This window comes from Harpia harpyja, chromosome 9 (assembly GCF_026419915.1).
Source record: "Harpia harpyja isolate bHarHar1 chromosome 9, bHarHar1 primary haplotype, whole genome shotgun sequence".
Lineage (NCBI taxonomy): Eukaryota > Metazoa > Chordata > Aves > Accipitriformes > Accipitridae > Harpia > Harpia harpyja.
In genome coordinates this window covers 10922596-10942409 of record NC_068948.1, presented here as the reverse complement: position 1 = coordinate 10942409, position 19814 = coordinate 10922596, and the positions used below count along the sequence as shown (strand labels likewise).

General features: G+C 41.4%; 1 protein-coding gene across 1 annotated transcript; it reads left to right on the top strand.

Annotated features, from left to right (window-relative positions):
* The first annotated feature begins 12067 nt into the window (after positions 1-12067).
* RRAD (RRAD, Ras related glycolysis inhibitor and calcium channel regulator) lies at positions 12068-16317 on the top strand. The gene is made up of 5 exons (XM_052797570.1): positions 12068-12190; positions 12311-12677; positions 12871-12944; positions 13472-13676; positions 15236-16317. Exons 2-5 carry the CDS (start codon positions 12323-12325, stop codon positions 15511-15513), a joined length of 912 nt encoding a protein of 303 aa, XP_052653530.1. The 5' UTR covers positions 12068-12190; positions 12311-12322; the 3' UTR covers positions 15514-16317.
* Positions 16318-19814: the final 3497 nt, after the last annotated feature.

Here is a 19814-nt window from a genome sequence, read left to right as displayed (position 1 = left end):
TGCCAGATCGTAAGTGCAGTGGCCAAAGAGTGTGGGCAGCAGCTGGGTCCATGCTGAGCCATGCGGGAAGACCCGAGCGACTGGCAAGTCATCACTGCCAAACTCTCTATGCTGGATGTGATCGTCCCCATTATTTTGGTGTAACTTTGAGATGATGGTTTATCATAGCACTTTTTTTCCTAATCTACCCAAATTAGTTTCATCTGGATTCCCATCAGATGTGTCACACGTGGCTTTGATCAAAATAACAGTAGATTTTCAGGAGCTTGCTTAACCCCAGGATGCCTGGCAGCTTGATTTCTCTACCCTTTTGCTAATGGAAGAGCTGGTACATGCTCTGTCTAAGGATTATGAAGGTATCTAAGCAGCAATACTTCTTATTTCCCTTGCAAAGTGACAAATAAATCATCTGTGTACTCTGAAATGCTTGCAGAGAAAAACAATAAATGTCAATAGATTCCATTTTTTTTCCCCCTAACAAACAGTTTGAATAGAACAAAACTAGTTTCATTACTGAAAATCAGAAAATAGTTTCATTAACACTGCAGCCAACTTTTTTAAAAACCCAATTACTTCTGAGGTAGACAGAAAATTCTGATTAGGAATGAGTCACATAAATTGTTTCTCTTCAAATTGGTACTGACTTATTTTCACAACAATGCATTTTAGACACTGTTTTTTGAAACATAAGTCAATAATGTAAAGAGCCTGTCAAATTCTACTTTATTAGTGATTCTTACTAATGACAAAATTGACTAAGAGCTTGAAACAGGAGCTGTTATTTAAACAATTTCTTCCCCTTCCCCTTCAAACTCACCATTCTGGGTCTGATTCTGCAAAGTCAGAGCTTTAATTGAGGTTATACTCTGGATTATATTTTTAGCATAGAAGTGATAAAGTCTTGTCACATTTATTTTTGTCAGTAAGAAGAATATTGGGCCATTCCTAGTAAAACAACTGAGAGTTAATTTATTTTTTCAAACAAAAAGTAAACATTGTATCAGCTTTAACCTCAGCTATAACTGCCTTACTTTAAATGCATATGCCATTTGTGTGTACATATTTAAGTTCATCTGTAGTCTAAGCACTGAACTCCACAGGAGATGTACTTATGCAGTTACCAAGTCATATAATTAATAGTTTTCTGCATTTTATGGATGAGTAAATAAACACTATAGCTTAGATGCAAATTGTATACACATCAGTTAATATATCATACTAGTTTAGCACTTGCAGGAACTTTGCTATGAATGTTATGAAGACGGTGTACCTTCCTCTGACATTTTACTGTGATCTGGTCTTCATCCTCTTAAAAGTTGCTTTCACTGACTACAAATAAATTGTGTCTTTTATTGGCTTGCATGCCTAACTGGGCAATCCCTGCTTCGCCACGAGGAATGACAAGATGAAAGAGACAACGTGGTATGAATCGTGCCTTGGTCCAGCTGGGAAGAACGGAAGCCATCCCACAGAACAGGCTCTGAAATACACAAATAAAATAACATGCCAAAGAGAGGAAATACATACCTGAAAGCTGCCAAGACTGTGACATAATGTCTCTGATTAGCTACATTCAGGTCTGTACCAGAAAAAATATTTGCCACAGAAACTGCAATGCACAGAACGTGCTCTCACAAACACAGACAACTTGAGAGGGACTGCCCTGCTCCAGGACAGATGTTTTCCCTGGTGCCCACAGGTCTCCTGCCAGCACTGTGCACGGTCCGTCCCAGCCACGCAGGCTGCCCTGCTGCACCCGGACTGGGAAACAAAATTTGAAAGCTTTGCAAGTTAAATACGTTTTTGCACGTACAGACAAATTGTCAAATTAGCAAGATGTAGAAAAGGGAATATAGGAGAAATGGGAAAGAGGGGATAGCTGAAATCATGAGCTGAGGTCGTGAATCCCGGTGTGGCTCAGGGGCTGATAACAGCACCCCCGCAGATGGTGCTGTGATTTTTCATGGGTCAGTGGCTGTCCTGAGACCTGGCCAGCACAAATCCAGATGAGAAACAAGGGAAGATGTCTTCATCCAGCATCTCAGAGCTCCTGCTGCCTCTCAGGGCTGGAAAGAGTCCCTCCAAAGCCCAGAAGCTGGCCTGGCACCTCTGTCATCCTCTGTTTGTTGGGTTCATCACCCTCATCCGGGGCACCAAGGCATTGATGCCTACACTGTACCTGCTAGATCACATCAGGTTCACAGCTTGCACTTAACCGAATCCCTTCACAAGCATAAAATCAGTGTTCACCATTCACAACAGCTCTGTCCCTACATATAGTGATGGACTGTACATACAACAGGATGTCTTTGCCACTCATAAAATCTCCTTTTTAAAGATGACATGGTTTCAGCTGAACTGAGATACAATTTATTTCAGCTGACTTGGTAATTATTGAAGCATTCCATTTTAATTAGGATGATGGTTAATGAAATCTGCCATAAAGTCATTTGTGCGTTTTAGTCTTTGTAAAAAACCTTAAAAATATGTAATAGATATAGAGAAATAAATTGGAACAGTATACAATGCATTGTTATTTTCTGTCACAGCTCATCAAAGGAAGCCTATACATCGATATGACTTGACAGTGACAGGATGACAGACTAATTTCTCCCATGAACCATTTTCTTCTTATAAGGCAAAAAAAGCACTGCATCTGTATGAGATCATCTAGAAAAGTCCTCCTTTCTGAAAAATACTATATTCTTTTTTGTTGCCTAGCTACATGCTGTTGTTACCTTAGAAGGCTGTAGATTCATCTGAATGATTCCGGTGGTGCTGATGTGCTTGAGCAGAGGAGTAATGCAAATATATAACCCTTTCTTTCGTAAAGATTATGAAAGAAAGGGGTGAGTATGAAAAGAAAGAGCCTTTGCAGAAAAGCAATTCGCTGTATTCATCATATTGTTTTTGACATTAATTGTTGAATAAAGACCATTTCCCCCCACAGACCTGGGTGCATGAGCAGGCAGTGAAATCACAGACTTGATGCTTTTGACGTGAGAGTCTGATGCTAAGGAAGTGTTTGCCTGGTTCATGTTAATTACTGCTATGAGTAAGTGTAGAGAAGGGAAACGACTGTCAAGGCCTGATTCTGATCTCATTTTCAAAACTGTAAATGGGAAAATGCCATGAAATGCAACCAGTTTGCTGAATTTCATTACCACCAGGCACTGGGATGATCACCGAGTCCTTCTTTGAATATAAGTAGCTTTGATGATTTGGAAAATTAAGAAAGTCCACTTAAAATGCCTAAGGCCCAAAGATTTACATTGTAATGTGCCTGTCAAAGAAACCTCTGACAGGGAACTCTGCCCTCACACAGGAAACATGCAGAGATGGCGAGCTGAGCAATAATTGCCTGGCACTTCCCCAGCGTGATCAGCAGCTCAGCATGCCACTGCCTCGCCAGAGATTTTAGTATTCTGGTATTCATTAGATGTGGGGAAGTTGCTTGCGGGAGGAATAAGATGAACGGGGAAATAAAGTTATTTCTTACCTGCTTCACTGTAACTCGTTTGGGTGTAGAATGTCCTTGATATGTGTCAAGATTTTGCAGTTTTATCTTTAGGACTGAGAGACTTTCAGCACTGGAGTTTTGATTCAGCTTTTTCTGGTTAGGGCTGGCTTTGAAATTAAGATCTGCATTTGCTTTCATAAAATAATATTTTTCAACTCTATTGTTTATAACCCTCTTTTTATAAGGAACACACTTCATACCATTCTATTACCTCAGTCTATGCTTGTGCTTGCTCTCTGTATTTTATCATGAGCCTAGATCCTGATAATTTTATATTTTTTGGAGACAAAGTGGTAGATAATGAAGGATATCATGATTATTATAATTATTACATTCTTTCTCAAGAATAAAATCAGAAAGAACTTTGACAATTTAAAGTGAAAATAAGAAAGTTTATTTGATTCTAGTATAATTCTACAGTAAGAATTTCGAAAGTCTTCATCAGAATATCCTGTATAGCAGCAGAGGCAAAGCAGGAAATGAGACATTTAAAAGAAGCAGAGATGCCTATTACTGCTGTGATGCAAATGTGGAATTTGCCAAACTCAGCACATTCCAACTGGATAAATTCTGCGTTTCTCCTGGAACAGATGATAATATCTCTCACATCCAAATTCCTACACACTTTACATGAACGATTCCATGACATCACTCACCACAAGAAAAGACACCATAAATTCTGCACTGGGTTATAAAGAAGTGTAAAAGCCTTTCTAATTCAAATTCATAAGTCTCGACTGTGAGTTTTTGTCCCTGGTTCAAGCTTTCATTTGTTGAAATGAAAGACAAATGGAGTTTTCCCCACAAGGGAAACAAGATCAGACTTTATCACCTAAAGCAAAAGGGCAGCTATGTTTTAATTCTGGTCACCGCCAGTCCCCACCAGGAGTCTTATAAACGGTGCTTATAAGCGATTCTAAGCATAATAAATGCACATTTGGACACAAAACTAAAGTTCTCTGTATATGAAAAGATAGATTACAAAATCCTTGTCCTTTTTTCTTATCTAGTGCACAGAAGAGGGCAGCACAGTTAAAGTTTCACTTTATATTGCCACAAAGATAAATTGTGTTTCTGTCTTACGTCCTTCCCTCAGTGACAGATCAATGTGACTCTGTGCTGGAAGCGAGTTGGCCATTTCCTCAGAGGACCAGTGGTCTGCTCCTACTTGTGGGTTTTCACTGCAAGGAGACTTTTCCTTGTTCACCTGTCATATTCATGGAAATATCTACAATATGATGACTTTACCCAGATTTTCAGATCCCACATCCCCAGATCTTCTTTCCTGTGATAGCTCTGTAATGTGTTGAAATGTAAGCAATGCTTTGTCACTGGCACAATCTGCTGTACTCCCGGCACTCTCGCTGGAATCTCTTGCTACAGAGAATTTTTCCCTTACAACTCTACTTTCCTTCTGTGGTACTATGTGGAAGAAGCCTTCTAACAGGCAACTTTTGAAGACATTGTCCTGCAGGCATATGGAAGAAATGGGCCCTGCAGGTTACCAAGGGCAGCTTTAGGCTGTTTTCTACCCAATTTCCTGCCTATTAAATCCTTAGTGCCTCAATAAAAGAGAGTTACAGCAGGTCCATGAAAATGTTACTCAGTGCTCAGCTGACAGTGTAAACAGATGCTAGGAATTCTTAGGGTTAACAAAGAAAGCAGAAAACATCACTGTCCACTGTGGAAGTCCATGGGCACATGCAGTTTGAATAATCTGTGTTTCTAATCTGTGTGCTTCTTGTCCCCTAACATCTAAAAAGGTGTATTAGAAAAGATACAGAGAAGGGCAAGCAGGAATTGTGTTTATACAAGGAGTGACTGAATACTCTAGGTTCCTCAGCCAAGAGAGATAATTACTACAGAAAGCTATAAAATCATTACATGTATGAAGACGATATGAGGGAAATCTCATTCTCTGCTTCACAATACAATAAATGAGAGTGCTGCAGGATATCGAAAATCTACATGGGTTAAAAAGCAATTAGAAAAATATGCAGAAAAAACACATCAAGGGCCTCTGAACAAAAGGAATACTTTTAGCCCGGTGGTTGTATGGGGGGAGTTTTAATTGCGTTTATCATGTTCTTACTGTCCATTCTTCTTTAGATATCTGCTACTGACAGCTGCTGGAAACTGGCTGTAAGTTGAGTCTGACCCAGGACAGCTCCTTTAATTTGTTATTGTAAATAGATTCATTCCTCTTGCCAAGAGCTATTGCTGGTAAACAATAAATCTCACATTTGCAATTTGCTTCCTTACCACTATGTACCTCTTAGTAAGACAGACAGCCATTTACTTTGCCCACTCCTTAAACCAACTGTCTGTTGCAATCTGTAAATTCAGAAACCTTTTCATGGTATCAGACTTCTAGACATTTCTTGTAAAGGGCCTCTGAAATCCACCCTAAGGAGTATACATCCCACAGGAATTGTAACAGGATATTTAGCATTCCACTCATGGATGGATGATGTATGTCACACACATTGGCCATGACAGGCTTAATACTGAAAAAGAGGAATTAGGGGTGATAAAAGAAAATAATTATGGAAATATCTTAGGTCATGTTCTGATTTTACTCCAAACTTGAAATGCAATAGGAGCAAACAGCTGATCACATACAGTACGTGCTAATGAGTCCGTTCCGCAGTGACTGACGAAACTAAGGGGGTATCCAACTCTGATTCTTGTAACAGGGTATAGCACAAGTGGTTACCATGTCAGTATGAAGTAAACTTGAATCTAAAAAACTAAAAATCAGTGCAAATTTGAAGCTAGACTGAGACAGAACGCTTTTCCCAAATATATTCTAACAGGATAGTTTACTAATAGTGTGGTGCACTCTGTGAAAAAGAAGTGGGGGAACCGCACAGGCAACAATGAAATTAGATATGCCACTTGTGCAACTTCTTTTTTCAGAGCAATGATTCACCTGGTTCAGTTGGGCATGAGGTTATCTAGTAGTGGAAGTTTCTGAGCTTACTCAAAGCAGTGAGAAATTCAGAGCAGCAGGAAGATGAACCACATTTCCAGCTATTCTTATCACAAGTTATTTTTTGCACTCTTTTGCAAGAGTTTCAGAAAGACAGGCCTTTGCTTTATGTAACAAGCAAAGGACTTAAAATGTACCTATTTTATCATTTTCTACCTGAAAAATGCAAACACTACTATATTCTTTTGCAGTGCCTATCAGTGACCTTTAGAATTGCTGGTCTGGAGCTGAGAGGAAGCACAGTAGCCATGAGAGGAACCAATTTGTGATTAATTTTGTAGATATAATAATGGATTTAGTTAGGTTTCTGCTTGCATTTCCCCCTGGGCACTCTACGTGAACTTTCTAAGCTATGTCGATTTCTATTGACTCCAAAGCTCGTGTTTTGTTGCAGCCCCAATTCATGGCTACCACTACTCAATCAAAAATATTACCTGTCATTAAATGCAAGCGTAATTATGAGAAAAAGCATGACTCCTTGGCTGAAGGGGTGTGCCGCCCTCCCTTGGCAATGTCCAAATATAGGTTCAGCATGAATGCAGTATTTATCAGGCTTTCCGACAAAGGAGCTAGTGCTAAGGCTGAAAGCTCCACCATTGCTACAGTTACTCGTACAGTTCAAACTGTAGCTTACTTTTACATTCTTATACATGAACTGCAAGATAATACAATATACCATATGCTACACATGAAAAGCTCTAATATGTATTTGCATACAACCCACAAACTGAACCGGTTAAGCCCAAATCTGTTCAGCACACACTCATCTGTGATTTTAAGGGTGATGGTGAGGAAAACTTGACACCACATTTGCACTATATCCTACTTTTTGTAGGATAAGGAAAAAATGTTGGGTTGGCTCTTTTTTTTCATTTCCCTGTACCTCTCTCTCTCTCTTGCTTAGGTTAAAAAACCCAACGCAATTCCTACTGCTGCCTCTGTCTCTTCTCCCACTGGCCTGTGTCTGTCAGTTCTGTAATTAAAATAATAATAAATGCTGCTATTTCTTTTTTAGTCCAGGTATTTTGGAGGTAGCCAGACTCATGCTTCTGCAGAAGTAATGCTTCATATAACTTGGCAAGAACAGACCTTTGTGGATATCTCTGCATTTTGTATAGAAATAACTTCACCCACATAATGGCTGATTAATTAGATTTGAGGAGTGCAGATGAGTTGAAAAGTGAGGAGAGGAGAAACCCATGACTTCCTTCCAAACCTCACTGCTGCTAATCCAGTCTTTGGGCTGTTCAAAATATTTCTATTATTCCTAATAAAATGTGAAACAATTCAAATGTAAGACAGCAGAAAAACCAAAAATTGGAATTCAGTGATAATATTAATTTGATGTAAAAAATATAAATACTATTTATAATATGGCATTTGACCTTGAACAAACACTGATGAGGTAGAATCACATATAGTTAATTCAACCCCCAAAATTCTGCTTTTTTATCTGAAAATTCACAGGGGAGGACGTTAGGTGTTAGGTTATACATGATTAGTTATCACTGCACCCCCTGCAAAGTCTGTGCTTGTCATTTAGACCGTGAAATGCACTCTGCACCTGATATAGCATAAAGATACGCCAGGCACAAGCTTTATTACCCCGGGAATAAATAACTGGAAAAACAGGATCGGACTGCATGTTTTACATTTTCCATATGATGAAAAGTACTCAGGCCAAAAGAGTGCACTAGAAATAAACACTGACACTTCTCAAAAGCTAGAGAAAAACTGAAAGGGAAAAAAAGAGAGAAAGAATAAGAAAGGAATGAGATAACAGAAAAAGAGAAACGGGATATACTACAACACTAAAATACAAAGAAAGGCACCTTAAGTGAAAAGCATATGAAATAAGGAAAATTAAAATCATGAAGATGAAATGAAACTGAAAAAAAAAAAGTAATCCCTTTTTAGAGAGCTTTGTGCTCAGTTCCACACAATATAGGACATCAGTGTTCCTTTCCTCCTAAGTCTCAGATCAAATTCTTCCATGAGAACCACAGGACACACACCACAGATGCTGGGCAGCCAAGCAAAAGTGAAGTTTTTGGATTGATTCACAAATGGGAGGTTACAGTGGCTCCGCCAGGATTCCAGAATAACCTGATAATTAGGATGTAGTTGACTGGGGTCTCTGACACCCTGAGACCCTGTGCTCCTGGCCTCAGCAGAATTTGCTTGTTACTTGTGTTAAGCTGTATCTCCTCATGCAGCTAGGATCTGGGTTAGACAGCAGCCCCTGGGCTGCAGCTCTGCTGCTGGTTATATGACACAGCCATTGCAGGGGACGGGCACCTGAATTGCTCAGGAGCCACCTGTGACTCAAGAACTGCAGATGGTACCACTGCTGCTGTGATAACCCTGATTCAGAGCACTTACAACCTGCCATGGAGGCTGGAGTGGACTTTTACCTTCAACATTGATAGACTTCAGGTCTGGCTCTATGTAAAATCTAACAAAATTATGAAATTTCCCATTTCCATTTCAATACATAGGAATGGTATATTAGGCTTACTAAATATATCAAGTCTACAGTATGTGTCTGAAGCACTCATTTAATTAAAACAAACCCCAGACCAGTAGAAGCTAGAACAATAGAAAATAAGAGTAGAAAAGCAAGACGTGAAAATCCCTTTTAAATAGAAACAAATTACAGTTAATATATCTGTTAGAAGCACAGTCACATAGAAATGGAAATGGAAGGCAGGTGAGAAAGGAGATGGTCTAAAATCCTTCAAAGAAACTAAAAGATCAGCATTTCAAGCCTGTGGTCCCATATGCACCCCACTGAAATCAGCAGATGCCACGGTAGTGTATGCATGAATATATAGCAATAATTAACAGCAAACAGAATTACATGCTATGCAAAAAATCACGTTATGTGTCCAAAGTGATTAACCTGAATTATCTGTTAATTCCTTCCAACTTCACAAAACAGCTGGACCTATTGAGATCAAAGGAGATAAGCCAGCTACATGACCCCTGTGATCTCCCCCTCTCTCTGGTTCCAGGCACAAATCCTGTGGCGGATGGGAACAGACCTAACTGCCTTGGCGCTCCTCTGTGCTACTTGTACTTACCCCTCTAGGAATAAGTGAAGCCCCGGGGACCTAATCCAAGGCCATCTCACTTTCCGTTAAAGGACAACTCACAGAACCCAGTGCCAGATCCTGAGTAGTATCCTGTAACCATGGTGGTATTCTATAACCATTAATTCATTAATTGTGCCTGGGTTCTGGCACGAAACAAGTATTTGCCACAGAGTCCTGAATTTTCTGTATGATTTCTATTAGGATTTATTTTATTTTCACTTTTCCTGCTGACACACTGTTCTCTCAAAGTTTTTATTTAGCACTTTTACATATACCTTTCCTGTTATTTTTTGGCTAGTGAGGGGTCTATCTTGCATTTACATAATTAAAATATTCATAATTCTCATCAGCAAAAGACCTGGAATAAAATATGGCTTCTTTAAGTCCTGTCAGTGAAACTCCCATTTTTAGTTTTGTTCCAGTCAATAGTGCTATATATGGCACAAAAGTGGCACTGTGTCTTCAGTTCTGATGCTTCTCAGATGTCCCTTCTTTCACACAGAAAAGAATTAAAAATACCCTCACTTTATTTGTCAACTCCTAAAGTTTGACCCTGACACACGGTAAAGGCATGCAACAAAGACTGGTCCAAAAGACTTATAAACCCACTCAGAATATTTCCAGGTGAGAATTTTAAGCAGAAACATTCAAACTTTTAAAAAGTTAACTGAAGACAAACCATTTCTGGAAGTGTCTTTACATAATTAACTGTATATAAATACAGATAAATCAAAATGGTTTTGCAAATTCCAGTTTATCCAAGTTAAGTAATCACGGTGTACTTCAAATGCTAACCAGAATTTATTTAAATATGATTTTAAATGCTAACCAGAGGTTTATAATTCAGTTCAGTTAACTGAAGCATGCACTGCGTTTCACCACCAAACTCTATTTAAACTGACAAGGCTATTTTGGTTGCTATTTTGTGAGACAGGCAGAGAGAACTTGCTGCAAGCACTTGGTGATCTTTAACTGCCACATTAACACTTCAAACTGCAGTTATCAGGGCAAAGGGGCCAAAACTACCCCAAGAGCATGGACTGGAAAATTATAATTGGCTCCTGAAAATAACAACACATTCACTTAGTTTCATGGGAAAAAATACCAGTTCCCTGTGGTCAGTCCCTTCAAAGTATTTTTCTTGTTTATCATCGTTGCAGTTAAGAAGCCGGAGAAGTTTAACATGTTATAGGAAAGAAGATGTTTCTGAGCCAGTATGCTGTATTGTATTGGCTATGCAACCCCACAGCCCAATCCCACAGATCCTTTTCTTTCCCTTACTTTATTCTCTACATCTATAACTTCATTTGCATCACCTCCCTACCTCTTGCCTTCTTAGTCTTGTTTCTGCAGCTGATTTGTAAACCCTTAAAACTTTCACGGATTTGGTGGCAACTGTCCCTATGCAGAGTCACAGGGATTTTCCCGTACTGATCAGGCTGTAATCTTTTGGGACGAGGAGCCAGAGTTACTTTGGCTGTAAAATGTCTAACATGTTTCGGTTGCTAAGTAAACAATAAACTGTATACGCGATGCTTGGGTGAGCCATTCAGAATACAAGTATAGTTATCTGGTTAGTCGTTTCTTCACCTGATCACACGGTAATGACTGTGCCACTTATGAGATAAGACTTGCACTGTCTCACTTTGCTGCTCAGGTGAAATCAAGAGAACTTGACCTTTATGTTTTATAGTGGCCTCTTGAACCGTTAACACTGCATGTGGACACACGGGCAAGCTTACTATGTAAGCGCAACACCTAGCACAGGTGCTTTTCTCATAACCCACTCCAGAACATGAAGTGAAGCAAGCACGAAGCGATGCAGATTTGGCAAATCCGCAGATGTTTTCCCTAACACCGCTGTAGACACCGGGACTACACCTAAACTCCCGGGCAATGCCATAGAGCCTAACAAGCCAGGAAACCTATCCGCATACACCACGCGCCCTCTCACGCACGGCTGCAAGTGGAAAAAAGCGACATTACATCGCAAACGCCGTCTGCCGTTCCACCCGGGGGAGCACCGGGGAAGAAAAGCACCCCGGCCCGGGCAGGAGCAGGGACGCGGGGCGGACCCCGCCCGCCTGACCGCGGAGCCCCTCGCTCCCCACACGTAACGGTATTTCCCACTGAAACGCTCCGCATCCCTCCCTCGCCTCCCCACGGCCCCGGCCGCGGCGGCTTCTCCGCGCCGACCGGAGGGGATTCCCGCCGCCGCCCCCTTCGCTGCCGCCAGTGGACCGGACCGGACCGGACCGGACCGGGCCGGGCCGGGCCGGGCCGGGCCGTGCCGTGCCTCCCCGCGGCGGGGCTCCCCGCGCCGGGCTCCCCGCCCCCGCCGAGCGGAGCGGAGCCGAGCCGAGCTGCCGTGGGCGGACGGCGCTGCCCACGGCCGCGCTGGCAGGGCGCCGGGAGGCGCGCGTCACGGCGGGGAGGGGAGGGGAGGGCCGGGCTGGCGGAGCCATAAATAGGGGCGAGGAGCGGGGTGGCGGCAGCACTCGCTGAGGGAGCTGCGGCGGCGGCACGGGCGATTAACGGCGGGGACTCCCTCACTGCTTCCCTCCCTCCGCGGAGCGCCCCGAGGTAAGCGCTGCTCCGCGGACGGCGCGGCGGGGCTCGCCCGTCCTGTGGCGGCCGGGGCCGGGGCCGGGTCGCTGCAGGGGCGGCGGGTGCTGACGGCTCTTCTCTCCCCTCCGGCCGCAGCCCGGCGCCCCCATGACTCTGAACCGAGGCGACAAGCTGCGCTACCTGGACAAGCGGCGCGGCAGCATGCCCTTCTCCGTGCACCAGCACCTGCACCGGCGAAGCATGCCGGTGGACGAGCGGGACCTGCGGGCCGCCCTGCCGCAGGGCGAGCTCTCCGGCCTGGTGCGCTGCACCTCGTACAGCCCCGGCGAGGCGCACCGGGAGAGCTGGGCCTCCGACTCCTCCGACTCCGTCATCTCCTCGGGCAGCGACTCCGACAGCAACCTCTACAAGGTGATCCTGCTGGGCGAGCACGGCGTCGGCAAGACCAGCCTGGCCCGCATCTTCGGCGGCGTGGAGGACTGCGCGGACGCGGAAGAGGCCGGTGAGGGCGCGGGGCAGCCCGCGGCAGCAGCCCGGCGGGGGGCAGCGGACTCCCGGTCCCGGGGACCCGCCGCTCGGAGCGGCGGAGCGCGGCCGCACCTCCCCGGGCATCCCCCTGCGGCCACCCTCTCTCCCAGGCGGCCGGCCGGGACGGAGAAGAATAACTTCTTTTTTCTGAACTTTTTTTCCCGTAGGAAATACGTACGACAGGTCGATTATAGTAGACGGAGAAGAGGCATCTCTCGTGGTGTTCGATATATGGGAGCAGGTACTTGCAGACTTAAGATACTGTTTCTTCACGGCTTGGTCAGTGGTTCACTGTTAAACTAGAAATGGAACAACTACATCTGCCCATTTCTTCGATCAGATCAGTAACATTAAAAAAGTGACATTAAAAAATTAGAATGCATACTGCCTTCGTTCGCTCCTGCGATTAATTTCTTGTAGCTAGGCAGGCAATTTAAAAACCTGAATGGGGCTGGAGCGCGAATCCCTTAATGCTTTGAATAAGCAGCAGCTTACATGAGCAGCCCAGGGAATTACTGTAAAATTAGAGATTCACAATCTGATCAGTGCAGACCTGGTATTATTTCTGGAAACAAGAGAATTTTGGTTTTTAATGTGTTTTAAATAACAAAATCGTTAAAAAAAAATGGGGAGGTTGGCTTACTTTTACTGACTCTTCGTAATAAAGCTAAGAAAAATATCTTTAACGTGCTTACAGTAATTAAATCATTAATCAGTACCGAACAGATTTTTCAGTACAATAAATCTATTTCTTGCTGTTTCTTCTAGGATGACAGCCAATGGCTTCAGAACCACTGTATGAAAATGGGAGATGCCTATATTATTGTATATTCAGTCACAGACAAAGTTAGTTTTGAAAAGGCCTCTGAGCTAAGAATCCAGCTAAGAAGAGCAAGGCAAACAGAAGACATTCCTATTATTCTTGTGGGCAATAAAAGTGACCTGGTCAGGTCCCGGGAAGTCTCAGTTGACGGTAAGAGACACTATTAATTTATACAGTAATGTCTAAATTAGTAGCAAAGGCTATGGAGGATTATGGCCAATAGAAATGGTCTGGGTTTGATGTAGAAAACTGTATGATTTGAGGCACACCGGAGAAATCAAGCCAGGTGGTTCATGCTGAGGGACTTGGTACCGCAGAAAACAGTGGAGATGGTGGTGGGGGAAGATTTGTGACTGCGCAATGCTCTGAACTGTAGTACAAGAGAAAAAAATTCATCAGAGCTGCAGCTTTAGCATACTGTTTTGTGTAGGATTAATTTCTGGTCAGTATTAACTGAAAGGGTTTAATTGTATGTTATGTGTGCAGCAGCACTTGCTAGTCTCAAGATTTGATAGCTCAAGGTATGCTTTTTAAGGGACAGGAGTGCCACGTCATAGAACCCAGGCAGCCTTTGAAAAGGGTGATTCCATACAGCCTGTACAATCTTCTTTCTTTTGGAAGTGATTCTATCACGTTTGAGTTGAGCTGGTGGGACCAGGCTCATACAACTTGAAGTCTTTTTGTATATGTTCTCCAGTTGTGATCAGTGAGAATTTTCTTAGCTAGTTCCAGCTAGCATTTCAGTAACTAGAGCATGGTAACCACTGCCAACACCACAGTATTAATTTAACTTATTTAAACATTTGGTGGTTTTGGTTTTTCGTCTTTTGGTTGGTTGTGGGGGTTTTTTTGTTGGTTTTTTTTTTTTACTGGGAAGAATACTCTGAAATATCAGTGCCTTGGTGATGATGAACCATCTCTTGCTGTCTGTTTTTGCCATGTTCCCTGTGTTAAATGCCTGCACAGGGAATTGACTGGAGTTCATCAGGAGATTATCACTTTTTTCAGGCTGGTGGCAGTGCATGGTTGACCTGTCGAGCCGTGAGATCAGTACTTTGCTCAGGTTTACAACTTTGCTATTATTTACCACAAGTAGAACATGGAAATTTGCACTGCAGCAATGTTGCAGAGTTATGTGCTTATGTCTGGAACATTGAGCATCTTGCATTTTGAATGCAGTCCTAGTCAAATCCAATGGTGTGCAACTTCATGACCTCTAGTCGTCTGTTCAATGACTTGACCTTGTGGACTGTGTCAGCTTCATTTGTAGCTAGCATGGAAAACTCTCACTTATTACAGCAGGACAGAGGTGTTTAACAGTTCAACAACTTCCAGAAGAAATAAAAAACATTTCTTTCTGTACCTCACACTGTTTCCTATCAAACAGCAAGCATGCATCTAAGTGCCTCTCCTATATCAGCTTTCTCTTTTAACTAATACTGGGATGGTCTGCCTAGAGGACTATTGTTGCCTTATATTCGGTATTATTGGTCAACTGAGATTTCTGACCATACCCCAGTAAAACCAAGAAGAGTAAGGGGCAAAACCATGAGTGCAAATTTGGACTTTCCTACCATGTAGTAAAGCTCTTCTGTTGCATTGAAGGCACTTTCCTTACTCAAAGTCAATTTTTGTTTCATTTTTCTGCCAGTATATATGAAGAGAAAATGTCCATCTCCACTCATCTCCCTTTTTCTCTTTCCATACAGAGGGACGGGCCTGTGCCGTTGTGTTTGACTGCAAATTCATTGAGACCTCAGCTGCTCTTCATCATAACGTCAAGGACCTGTTTGAAGGTATTGTTCGGCAAATTAGACTTCGCAAAGACAGTAAAGAAGACAATGCTAGGAGAATGGCCAACACAAAAAGAAGAGAAAGCATAGGCAAAAAGGCAAAGCGATTCCTTGGGAAAATTGTGGCAAAGAACAATAAGAAGATGGCTTTCAAAGCAAAATCAAAGTCTTGCCATGACTTATCTGTGCTTTAGAAGCTTTCAGCAAGGCCAGATGTTGCACGTGGGTGATGACTAGCATTTGACTGTTATGAGAAGTGTATAGATGATCCTCACGGTGATAACAAGAATGACTTATCAGTTGAGACTCTTGTTAATGCCTTAAGGTGCGCAAGCAAGTCCGGAAGTTACGCTACAATGACAAATGATTCATTTCATTTGATTTCATTTTCATTGAAATCATTCAAATGATTTCATTTCATTGATAAATGGTTTAAGTTTCAATGTGTGCAAGTAAATGAACTAACTTTAAGTGGCTTGACATGCCCACATTTTCACTGTGTACATATGTTATATATTCTCTTGTCCTGTGGATACCAGAGATGCAAAGATAAGAAAGGTTGATGATAAGTATCACCACAGACTTGTCTCGTTTGCAGAGCAAAATTTAAACTTGTACGCAGGCTCGTACATTCTTTTTAGTATAAAGCAAGCAATGATAAATCTTTTTAAACTGAAATGTGGGGAGGGGGGAGTAGAACCACATTAGAATGGGAGAAAACAAATTATATATATAGAGAGAGAGTTAAATACAGAACAGATATCATTTTATGAAGTTAATTTGCACTTCCATTAACTGTTATTCAATTAATTTGTTACTTGTTTACATGCAGATTTTATAATAAAGTATTATTTCCTGTTATAGTAAACTGTGCTTTTCTCATAGTATGGCTAAAGAATAAGAGCGCAGTATTTTTATACTGACCTTTTTTCACTGTACAAAATGTTATACACAGACTATGCAGATTTACACATGATAAAGTTCTGGAACAAGATGAATCAGCAATATCCTGTGTCCTTTTCTTTAATAGACAATTTCTTTAAGAAGTAAACCCTGCTTTTACAAATGCTCTACTTCAACAGCACATATTAGGAAGGGGTGCCTTGACCCTTCATATTATTGTTCATCTTCAGCCTGGTTCTCATCAGCTCTGGCAGGAACAGGCCTCTATATAATGCCTTTAGTTAGATAGATGTCTTGTGTCTATACTGATAAATTGAAGCCTGCAATGTTCTACTTTTTAAATCCTCTCCTGGCTTGAAGGTCTTGTGTTACAGCCAATAAGCGAATGTGGGGGTTTGGTTTTTATTTTGTTTTGCTATTTTTCTCTTCTGGGAGCAGTATAATTTTCTAATCTACTCACAAGCCTGTAGATACCTTCCAGTGGTTTCAAGAAGTTCAAAGCAGGCTGGCAAGACTGTTTGAAAGAGTTGTAGATTTCAGTTGTAGTGTATGGTGGCCTTCAGTGCTGTTAAAGTTTTCATGTTCATTTTATTGTGTTATAATTAATGGGTTTCCATGACTTTTCCCTATTTGCTATTCGTGAAGTTAAAAAGCAATCATGTCTCAGTGAAAAACTTGGACTTAACTGCATTTGCTTTATAAATTCCTCTTCATAGGATACATTCTCTTTAATCCATAAACTCACTTCTCAAAAAAAAAACCCAGTAAAACATCTGCTCCTCTGTCTCTTTCTACTGTCCCTGCCTGAGTCCAGTTCTTTAAAGAAATTGTTCCAGCTGCCTGGGAGCTCTGTTTGTCCATGATTTTATAGGGACTGACCTTTCCCATACAGCAGGCACATTGCATCAGCTGTTATACCTTACATTGAGCTTCCCTGAGCTCAAACAACCAACTCTCCATTGGGTTAGCCCAGTGCTTGGGCACTCAGCTGGGAACAGTTAGTACTGGGGGAAATCGCATCTGATTTGTGTAGGTAATGCTCTGTAGAGTTAGTGTCTTTTGATGGGCTGCTGGTGGACCTAACTGGTTAGATGCACAGTTTAGCATATGTTGCTGGCAGCCAGTCACGCTTCTTATGAAGAAGGGTGTTTACTTTGTGTCTTGAGTGAAGTCTAAAGTGAATAATTCTGTCCTGCTGCCAAAACTCACATTTACCTGACAATACGTTTTAACTGGATTTGGCTTTTTTTCACTAGCCTTGCTTCCTGCCAAACTACTACCACTGCAAAGTCTAACCACTGTCAGAGTATGGCACCAGGCATCTGTTTACATGGAAGCTTTTAACTGTCAACACCAAAGCAATTGCTCTAGTCCTGAAAACTCGACAGCAAGTGTCCAAATTCACGTGCATAAATTTGGCGCATACCTATTCATAGACATGCTAAAGTTACTGACAAAACTACATGGTGTTCCCTGTATGTTTGCAAAGCTTCTGTCTTTTGGTTGCCCTGTGCTTTCAGAATGATCAGGAGAGAACTGACATGTTTGATTGACTTGCAAGATTTAATTCTGTCCATAATAAATACAAGGAATGGGATGCAAACCCGGAGTTCAAGGTGTGGCATTTCACAGAGTGCAAAATGTTACAAAGATGTGTCACTCTTAAGGCTGCAACATAACTGCAGCTGCAAAGCCTCTTCAAGGTCATGGTTAACAGCTATGCATTTTGCATGCTCTGACCTACAAATCAGATGTTTTACTGTGTTCATGAATTCAAAGGTTAGGTCTGGACAACTCTTAAGCCTAAAATATTTATGAGGTGCTCTAGCGCGTTGCTAGAGGTTCATATAAAGTGTTGAAAATAATTTGTATTCTGAAAGTATGTCATATAGGACACTGAGACAATAAACTGTGAATCACTAAAGAAACTTGGGCTAATCTATAATGTATTCTATCAGTTAATATTGTACAATAAAATACTTATTCAAATCCTCATTATACTGATTTTTTAATTCATTCGTTTGTACAGGGATTAGTATAATTCAGCCATGGTTCATGAAAAGGGGGAGGGTTTGTTGTTACTGCAGCTCTGACAATAACCTGCTGTAGACCAAGATCATACTCTGTGCTATAGAAGTATTACCATGGATACTATTTTGCAGAGATTTTGTAGCTCCTGGAAGATTCTCCACTGAGAAAAAATTCATTACTTGGATGTGATTTAGTGAAATTTCCAAGCAGACTTTTTGTAAGTATACATGCAACACCAGCTAGAAGTCAGTAACAGGCACCTAACTGACAAATGCCTCTAAAAATCAACCTTCTTCAAATGGTTATTTGTAACTTCAAGCATTTGAAAGTCATCTGTAGGTTTTTGTAATTTGAGATGTTTTATCGGTACGGATACTCAGATTCTTGTCATTAATGGGGTGAATCTATGTCATGTGAAAAGTAGAGAGTCCCAGAGAGCAGTATTTTCTCTAATTATTACCGAGTATAACAGAGTGTAAGGGGTAACAGTGGTGTGAGTTTTCTTATTTTTTGCCAATGTACATCAGTTTTAATTTGGAGGGACAGTTCACACAGTCATTTAATCTTTACTGGCTTTGCTGCTGCCAGCTGAAGTTCCTATTAGTGCTAATTGTGGTGGTGGATTTTGTGTTGGCACAAATCCATTTGGAACAGCTAGTTATTAGCAACTACAGTGGAAGGACATTGCCTTTGTATGTGACACATATGTTAGGTAAACAAATCAAAGCCTCCTCTGCTTGCTGTTGCTAAACTAGCTCCTGTAAATTCCTCACCGTATGAAAAATGTGAAGAAAATCGTTCCTCCATCTGCCAAAACCACAAAGCATAAAGTCATGTCACATGAATATAGACGAAATGTTAACTGCTGGGGGAAGACTTAGCATCACCAAAAATGTAGTTTTACTCAGATGTATTTTCTCAAAATAGGACTAGAAAAAACAGGGCATGATCTACATAGTAACATTGCATAACATCACTGTTCTTTACTGAAAAGGAAAGTATAGTGAGTTGACAGTGATTAAGAATCCAGTGTGTAATAAAAGATTGCTAAGATGTAGTCTAAAAAAAGTGGGGTAATACTTACTTATATTATGCCGAAATTTGCTTTAGTACTCTAAATTTTATTCAGAGACAATGTACAGGTTTAATTGTGTGTACATCACAGACACCTCACTGAATCTGCAGTTGCAAAGGTGATGTCTGTCAGTTCCAGAACCACCATTTAATTTATAATTTACCACATGATCAGCATGAGAAGCTGAAAAATCCTTGACATTAGTCTAAACACTAATGAGCAACAACTGAAAACATCAGTGTTATCAACATTCTTTGCTCTGAACTCAAAACATAGCACTGTACCAGCTACTAGGAAGACAGTTAACTCTATCCCAGCTGAAACCAGGACAACTCCGTGTGCTCTATGACATGGATGTTGAACAGAGAAGTAAAAGATAAAAAGAGAGAACAAATGCCCATTGCTTATCTGCAAATAAGGTTTCTCTAACCTCCTGTTCAGAATCCAAGGGGGAACAACATTGTTTAACTTAAAAATGTACTAAAG

What these genes read in the sequence shown, in the direction of transcription:
- RRAD (XM_052797570.1), top strand. Translation starts at nt 12,323, where the DNA reads ATGACTCTGAACCGAGGCGACAAGCTGCGCTACCTGGACAAGCGGCGC. An exon ending in TGTTCGATATATGGGAGCAG is followed by an intron (nt 12,945 to 13,471) that starts GTACTTGCAGAC and finishes TGTTTCTTCTAG; the next exon opens with GATGACAGCCAATGGCTTCA. An exon ending in CCGGGAAGTCTCAGTTGACG is followed by an intron (nt 13,677 to 15,235) that starts GTAAGAGACACT and finishes CTTTCCATACAG; the next exon opens with AGGGACGGGCCTGTGCCGTT.